This window comes from Leptosomus discolor, chromosome 21 (assembly GCF_034619465.1).
Source record: "Leptosomus discolor isolate bLepDis1 chromosome 21, bLepDis1.hap2, whole genome shotgun sequence".
In the NCBI taxonomy this organism is placed as follows: Eukaryota; Metazoa; Chordata; class Aves; order Leptosomiformes; family Leptosomidae; genus Leptosomus; species Leptosomus discolor.
Genome location: NC_141411.1, coordinates 246,295 through 255,441, shown reverse-complemented (window position 1 = coordinate 255,441; position 9,147 = coordinate 246,295). Strand labels below are relative to the sequence as shown.

Sequence of the window (9,147 nt, the reverse complement as noted above, 5' to 3'; positions counted from 1 at the left end):
ATTTCCACTTTTTAGGATAAAGACCTTTATGCATCATCTCTGGGAATGTTTGTTTGGTTTCTTTTTTGCTTCCTTTTTAAAGCACACAAACACAAAACACATGGCTGTATTCTGAGTACACAGAAAAGAAAAAAATGGGCATAAAGTATTTTGATTTGGGAATGGCATGCCTACAACTGCCCCAAACACGCAAAGCTCTTACTCCACTCTCACTTCAAATTTGTCCTAATTATTAGGTTTTGAAAATCATAGTTGGGAATGTATGATACATCCTGTCAAGGATTCCACAGTTTCACAGCGTGTAGCTAAGCTTTGTGTGCACGCCGAATTTACTTGCCTGCACGGCAAAGGGTTAACAAATGTGTGTGTGGGCTGAAAAAGTGTCCTTTAGGTCACAGTTCACTCCAAAGAGGTGTGAGATTAGGGATGGCTACTGAACTTTGGAGAGACTGGCACATAATGCATCACGAAATTTCAGCGACTCCTGAAGATTGGAGGAGGCTTCCCTACTGCTGACTGACTCATATATAAAGGGTCAGGCAAAGACTGTAACACATGACTGTGACAGTCAATCTTAGAAAGAATCAAAACTTTCCTGTTGTAGAAAAATAAGTTCCTTCCTTACATATCTTATTCTGTTCTTTATATTTTTTGTTTTAAAAAGCCCAGTGCCATTTTATGTCAGAAGAACAAGCTTGCTAAGGCTAAATTCTCAAGTGTCAGAAAATGAAACAGTTAACATTCATGCACAGGCATGACCATTAAGTCTCACTTCAAGACAGTATAGCATTCCTTAGATAACCACTGGATTTACTATTAATACTGTTACAACATTTTCTTAATTTAAGAGTTTTAATTCACAAAGTCTCACTCTAAACTGGGAACTCTGTGGTTGCAACTGATAACTTTTATTAGCCAAAAGATCAGTAAGAAGGGCTAAATCCTCAAATCCATTCTCATACAATACCTAAGTTGAGGAAACTTTGCCTAATCAAAGTCTGCTTCCAAGATTTAGCATGTTTAATCAACCAACTACCTTGCATTTTGCAATATGTGCTTCATACTCCCAATATAATGTTTTTTATCAGACGGGATCAGTGTGATTTTGTTTTAGCTGCTGTTCTTTTATTATTTTTATTTAAAGAAACTACTGGAATCCAGAAACACATTTCTTCAGCAAATACACATTTTTGGGGAAAAATGTAGACTTTGTCCAGGCCAAATTGATCTAACTGATAAAGACCTCATGGTTCGGTGAGTCATTTCTCTCTCACACAAATATTTACTAGCAGAGATAACAAACAAAAAAAAAGGCATTCCAGCCTCACTACATCTTTTCACCTTCTGCTGACAACATGAAGAGAAAGTGTTTAGTTCCAAAGATATGTCTAGTTTTGGAGGAAGGGTTGTGTGTCTTTCAAGACATGACTTCAGTTCAAATTCCCTGAAATGATACATTCATTTTCTCAGCAGTAGCTATGTATAGGTATTGCACAAAACCCAACAAGTGAGTCTTTCAAGCAAGATCTTTAAACCAAATTTGCTGTAAATTCTGCAAGAGGCATATATGGAGAATCCTGATGTATACATAGGAGTTTGGTTTGTCATACTCTCCAAATACTTACTTGTCTTTTTCATCTTTTCTGTCCTTGCCATCTGCTCAGGGAAAGCCTATGAATAGTTCACTGGCAAATTGTATTGTAAAGTCGTTACTCAATGGGCATCAGATACAACGTCCTTTTAACCACTGATGCTCTCATACATTGCACACATGCAGAGGGACAAGGGGGCAGGGAAAATATTTCCTACTTACTTCTCTAATGGCTAGTCCATTACCACTCAATTGCTAAGCGATACTGGAGAATGTCCATACATGTACATAAACTCGAACCCAGCTCATGCTAGTCTCCATATAGACATTCTTTTTTCTTCTAAAACTCTTTTAAGAATCTTTAGAACACACTTTTCCAGAACCTCTCTATAAAATCAAATTACTGAAAAATAAGGTAAGTTTTGAACTCAAGCACAACAGCTGTTCTGCACCAACTGTGTCACTGTGAGTACGCTCAGTACGCTCTGTTATGGTGAACGTCAAAGCATCCAACCAGAAGCCCAGGCTCCTTCAGTAATCAAGGGACAGAAAAAAGCTCTCTAGAGGGCAATACATCCTATGAGATTGGTTTTTTTGGTCTTCACAGGATGCTTTGCACTCTTAAAGGAATACAGGCTTTTAAATTTGGAACCTAATGTAAATTAGGCAGTGCTTAAGTGAGGCAAAGATGACTTTTACTGCATAAAAGAGTATTTACATGGGGAAGAAGGGATATTCTATGCTGGCCTTTCCAGGGTAGCTTCCTATATTTACTTGCTTCAAATTTGCATAAAAAATGAATGAAGCAAATTCACTAAAGGCCCAGTTTTGTGCAGAAACAGAACATCCACTATATCCACAATAGTGCAAATGTTCTAACTCATTCTGAAAGCAAGTTTTTTCTACCCAGTGAAGCTCCTTTTAATTTCTTCTTGAACTAGAGAATTTACCAAAGATTAGTCTGATTCCCCCACATGGTTTTGTGTAAAACCCAGAGCAAAACAGTCCTAAATATAACTTGGAAATTTAGGAATGGACTCTATCCTGAATCCATGCTATTAGACAATCAAATGTTTTGCAACCTCATTGAAAGTATTATGTGACTTCGCACATACCTCTGATTTTCTTATGATTTGCAAACTTTTCCATATTCTGAAATTTTCTAGTTTTAGCTCTGTAGCTAAACCTACCCAGCAATTCTTTCTCACACAATATTTCTCTTACTTTTCCATTTCTCTAGGTTGCCTTCTTAAAAGTCTGTCCCATACCAAAGTGAATGAAACAGTGCAGTTGGGAGCAGACTATGGCAAATACATTTGTCACTGTACCTGACGGGTATTGTCTTCCTGAGCCGATACAGTATTATGGTGAGTAAAGCAAAATTTTTATAGAAAAAGCAGTATAGTGAAATTGACATCTGTGGGAATTCCCATTATTTTCTTCATTTTAGTTTACCTTTACAAGCTCTTAGATGTTACATATTTGACTATCAAGCCCACACTGAAAGCGAATTGAAATATATTAGCATGTGCTCATACTGGCTTTTGTACACAATGTGATTATGCTGAGTGATCATTTCATATAAACATTACTGGTGCTGTCTCCTTCTGACTTGCATGAAGAAGATACAGGTTTTATTACAGCATTCCAGATACATTATAAATAAATAATGGTTATTCTATATTATATGTAACTGTAATTGCAATAACTAATTTGATTCCGGATGAGTAAAAGCAGGACCCAAAGCCCATTAGAAAGACCTCCAAATTGCTTAAAAAAACCCAACACTTTCCAATTTGTTTTCACAGAGATTTGAACAATCCCAAAGGAAGAATGAAACACGATGCTTTCTTCAGTACAGCTGTGTACATTTAAGAGGGGTTGGATAAAATTAAAACTCTACAGACAGAAAGGCAGGAAGAAGCTCTCTCCATAATTCTGTACCTACATTTTGCTGAAATAAAATTTCAGAACTGTAAAGGATTATATGTGGAAAAAGACTAAATAAAACAAGCCTCTGCTTTTTACTCTACTGAATTTCAACTTTAAGACTCCTGTCACAGTAATTTTTACCACTCTATAATTTCTGGACCATCTTTCTGTTGTGCAATGATTTCAAAATCATGCCTGAAATATGTACCAGTAACAAACACTTTACTCATTAACAAATGCACTTACTTATGGCAAAATATTCTTCTGCAATGTGGACAACTAATACAAAACAACCTTTAAGTGTAAAATCTAAAGGTAGCTATGAGTCGGCAAGTGATAAGATACTCAATTACGTACTAACAAGAACCCAGTGGCACCCAGATGACATTGCCCAAACTGTTACCAAGCCATTTTTACTACATTTAGGAGTCTACCTAAAAACATTACAGGTAGCATGTTTAAAAGGAATGTGTCAGACCGTCCTTCTGAAAATGTGCTCCTCTAATATTTATGATGAAATATTTAACCTATAAATAATTTTAAAACTTTCAAGTAGCTGATGTCGAGATATTCTTCAGGTTTTTATTTATTTTCAATTTCTTCTGTATCTAGACGTTTTACCTGAGCACATCAACTATCAGCTGCAAGACACCGACTTTCAGACTGCACCTTACTGCCAATACTCGACAGTTCAAATTCCTCCTCCAGTGTTGCAGTCACAACCTTCACAGTCCCAATGCAGCACGTATGGCCTGGACCCGCAGTACAGTGACGGGCAGTGTATCATCAGCAGCTGTGAACTGAGCAAACCCCCGTTCATGGCTCCTCACATTGACGACAGTGCATACCAAGGATTAAAAAGGCCAAGATTAAACCACTCTTCTTTGAGGCTGAAGGGACAGGAGGAGCTGTGTGTGGTGTGTGGTGACAAGGCCTCAGGCTATCATTACAATGCACTCACCTGCGAAGGCTGTAAAGGTAAGAGGAGAGCAGGCTGGCCAGTATCTCACCCAGGACCGTGGCCCCACAGTGCTCAGCATCACATTCCACATCTGTGATTTTAAAAAAAATTAAATCTGTTTGCTTAAGTTGACATTTCCACAGAGGATTTTAATTTATCTAAGGAGCCCTTTATCTAACATGCTTACTCCAGACTCATATTTGTATAACGTTTTTTGAAGAAATGCTTTCACAGTATCTAATATGGGCATTTCATGCATCTCATTTTTGCATTGATTATTCACTGGAATAGTACCTGTTTAAGCAGGTGCCGATTTTCTCATGACCACGTATTATAGATCCACTTCCATTTTCTTAATTTTACTTTTTATTAAAATCAAACAAAACCAAGTAATAATTACTTGCTACTTATATTTTAACTTGCTATATGGGAGCTGTCTTGATCAGGTAAGGAAAACACTGATTAATATTAGTCAGAAAAAACCAAGACATAACTATGTTGTTAAAAAGCAAATTTAAAATCAAGGTAATGTTTCCATTGTCAAAAAAACCCAAACCAAATAAACAAAAAAGGCAAAAAAGACACTTTAATTGTTTAAATCATTATGAGATAAAGCTCCTTATATTTCTTCACTCATAACCTGATCCTTGTCTGTAGGCTTCTTTCGACGTAGCATAACCAAAAATGCAGTGTATCGATGCAAGAATGGCGGTCATTGTGAAATGGACATGTACATGCGAAGGAAGTGTCAGGAATGCCGCCTGAAAAAGTGTAAAGCTGTGGGAATGCTAGCAGAATGTAAGTGCTCCTTCCTTGCTGGCTACTTTGCCAATCAACTTGGATAAAACCTTTTCCAAAGTCAATCCCTTCTCCTCATTAGAGCTCAGTGGATTGGTCTAAATTTCATTAGGCCATAGGAAAATTTAACTTTGTAGTCTGCAGCCCTTGTAGCATCTTCATCTGCAGAAACCACCAATGCTTGGGAAGTATCTCCTGAAGTTAAGAGGACTGCTGTTCAAAGACATTACAAGAAAAAAAAGAAAGTACTAACAAGAGGTCGCTAAATACCCTGAACCTTGAGATGACAGCAGTAAGCGTATTCAGATGTGCTTGGGAAAAAAAAAATAATTAAAAAATTGCAGAATAGTTTTTAATGAAAAATTCTCACTCTTCTATGTCACAGAGCCACAAGGAAGATAACATAAGAAGACTGCAAACACTCAGGCCTTTGGTGGATACTGAACACTAACTCACCTAATGAATAACACATCGCCATATTCTCTAGGAAGCATAGTTCCTTATAGGTGACAGCTCCTGTGATGCAAAACTTGTGTTATCTACAATAAGAAAAGTGTTGATTTCAAATTGTAATTATTTGAAAATTAACGTATTGATACACACTTCCATGCCTCGCAGGTTTGCTGACTGAAGTACAGTGCAAGTCAAAGCGACTCAGGAAGAATTTTAAACAGAAGAGCAGTTTTCTTTGCAACATAAAACTGGAAGATGAGGGCCTGAATAGTAAGCATGTATCATCTACAACAAGATCTGGAAAAGTGGGCTATTTTTTCTATTTAAAATATCTCTTTTTATAATTTATTTTTGCCCCAAGTCATTGTCACTTGACTGGTTTATTTTTTATCAGATCCCAGAGAAGATGGAACTTACTCCAGGGGAAAATCAACTTCTTGATCACATTGTAGCAGCACACCAAAAATACACAATTCCACCTGAGGAAGCAAAGAAGTTTGTACGTATACAGAACAATCAGCATTGCTAAGTCAGTATTATCCCAAGCACTCTATCTTGGTTACACTAGATGTCTAAATGCTTTCACGCAGCTACAAGAATCGGCAAGTCCCGAGGAAAGTTTTCTCCGTCTCTCTGAGACAGCAGTTGTTCATGTGCAAGTGTTAGTGGATTTCACAAAAAGACTTCCAGGTAAGTTTCTTCCTTGGGGAAATATTACAGAATAGTGTGACTCTTTCTTTTAAGAGGCAAAAAACACATACTGATGGCATGAATCTGAGAAAAGCACAGGCTTTAAGAAAATTCTCATTCAACTGACTGTTTTTCCTTCCAACTCTAACGATCAGGGTTACCATACCATTTACTTGTCATGAGGAGAAGTTAGAAGCAGTCACTTCAAAAGCTTGCTATGATTAGATTTCTTTGCCCTTTCTGACACGGAGTAGAGACATTTTCTTGAAAGTAGAAGGCAGCACTGAAGGGACTAACCAGAGCAGGAGAGGAGAGTGAGAGGAGAGAGAGAGGAGAACCGTAAGCACCCTGACAGTGTTGCGCAGGTGCTCCTATTCATATTATCCTTTAATAAAGAACAAGGGAACATGCAATTAAATTCAGTGCATTTCAGTGTAAAGGTGACAAAGTAATATTTGGCAGGGAGGGTGATAATTTTTTCATTACTCTTTAAGTCATAAAACATGTCGACAAAAGTCAATCAACATATCTAAAGCAGATATTTGATGTAATTTGGGACTACTGTGGAACAGATCTGAAAGAATGGATGAGCTGTTTGTTTTCTTATGTTACAGATCCTGCTTTGACAGGATTAGGAAAAGAATCGATAAAGTTCCTTTGCTCTTGAATTATACATGCAGATAATGAATTAATCAAAAGACAAACACAATTTTTAAAAAGATCAGATATCAACAAAGAAGGAGAATATCCACAGTCACTAAGCAATGTAGCAATTATATATAAAGTATTAGGCCATGTGATATAATCAGATATTGGGAAGAAATTTTCCATAAAGTCTTGCTTAGTCCCAAAATTTTTGCTTGAATCTTCCTGTGAATGTTGTAACACTGGACCCTGACAACTGCACTTTTTTTTGTCTAACCTGCAAACTAGCAGGAAAGATCCCAGCAGTCTTTGGTACATGCATCTTTTAACTATGGCTCCTCCTTTCCTGTAAAGAAATTTACTAAAATAATCATTTTATCAACTCAGGTTAGGGGCTTAAAGGCAGCCACAGCCTCCCTTGATTCTTAATATCTATCTATCTCTGCAGGATTTGAAAGTTTGGCTAGTGAAGATCAGATCGCACTGCTAAAAGGGTCAACAGTTGAGGCAATGTTTTTGCGTTCAGCCCAAATATATAACCAAAGAATTAGTGAATGCCAACCATCGACAAGTGAAAGTAAGTTTGACTAACAAGCTTCCTGCTAACACCAGCAGGAGGATCTGCCATTTTGAAACAACTTCCATTCTTTTTAGTGCACTTAATCTCAAATAATTTCCTGTTCAAGCACAGTGGTACTTAGAATAGCACCAGTAATGCCTACATACCTTCTATAGGATTTTTTTTCAAAGGGCATACCAAAAAAAAAAAAAAATTGGATCTCTGTTTTCTTCCCATTAGTTCCAAATGGACAAATATTGCAGACAAATATTTAAAGTCACCTTAAGCTTGGCTCAGAACTGTCCTCTGTCTTGTTCCAGGTCATTTAAGACTTTCTGATCATGGGACATGTTGTCACGTTCAAAACCTTGATAAAAACAACATTTATTCCACGGAAATGGCTCACACTGAAGAGAGTCCAACTTCCACTACTACCACAGGTAATGGAGGTCTCAGAATCAGAACACTGGGGCATCTTTTCCTTTGTTGGCCCTGGTCTTAACCACACTGCGCGTCGCTGTCGGGGTGCCCACGGCTCTCCTCTCCCTCCTGTCCTCTCCCTCTCCCTCCCGTCACTCGGCAGGGAAGGCTGCTGGCTGTGCTGGCCAGTGACCCGGGATAACGCCTCGAGCTGTAAGAGCCTCCCCAGCACAACTGCCACACAACTTCTGCTACTACGTGATAAGTTGTTTTTTTTTTTTTTTCCACCGACTTTGCTATTTCATGCAATGGAACTCGCCGGAGCCCTAAAGGATTAGGACAACGGCGACTCGCAGCACCGGTGCCTGTTTCTGCGTTGAGATAACGTTCTGGTTATTTTATCTCATTTTTAAGGTATAACCGAGGAGTTTATCACCGCCCTATTTTACTTCTACAGAAGCATGGGGGAACTGAGAGTGACCGAGACCGAATACGCCCTACTGGCGGCCACCACCGTTCTCTTCTCCGGTAAACACGGCAGCGGCTCCTGGTCGCGCCTTACAACGAGCTGTCACGTGCCCCCGGCGCTGCCCGCCCCCGCCCGCCGAGCCCTCCCTCAGAGGCGGCATCGCCCCCCGCCCCCGCCCGCCGAGCCCTCCCTCAGAGGCGGCATCGCCCCCCGCCCCCGACCGCCGACCCCTTAGCGGCGGCAGCGCCCCCGCCCCTGTCCGTCCGCCGGCCCGCCCGCGCGTGCGACCGCGGTACCGTCTCCCGCTAACCGCCTTCTTCCGCCAACCGCGCTCTCCCGCTGCGTTCCCACAGACCGCCCGCTCCTGCGGAACAAGCGGCACGTGGAAGAGCTGCAGGAGCCGCTCCTGGGCATCCTCTACAAGTACTCGAAGATCCACCACCCTGAAGACCCCCAGCACTTCGCCCGCCTTATCGGGCGCCTCACGGAGCTGCGCACCCTCAACCACACGCACGCGGAGGTGCTAGTGACGTGGCGGACGAAGGACCCCCGGCTAACCGCCCTACTCCGCGAGGTCTGGGACCTGCACTAGGACCCACCGCGCTCTCCTGCCGCTCCACCCCGCCTCG

The 9,147-nt window shown here is 40.3% G+C and overlaps 1 protein-coding gene across 1 annotated transcript; it reads left to right on the top strand.

The window, feature by feature from the left end:
• Positions 1–2,867: 2,867 nt before the first annotated feature.
• On the top strand, positions 2,868–9,137 carry LOC104346511 (bile acid receptor-like). The gene is made up of 10 exons (XM_086476394.1): positions 2,868–2,958; positions 4,136–4,501; positions 5,142–5,282; positions 5,901–6,040; positions 6,130–6,234; positions 6,326–6,425; positions 7,519–7,647; positions 7,950–8,069; positions 8,464–8,577; positions 8,872–9,137. Exons 1-10 carry the CDS (start codon positions 2,868–2,870, stop codon positions 9,108–9,110), a joined length of 1,545 nt encoding a protein of 514 aa, XP_086332520.1. The 3' UTR covers positions 9,111–9,137.
• The last annotated feature ends 10 nt before the right edge of the window (positions 9,138–9,147 follow it).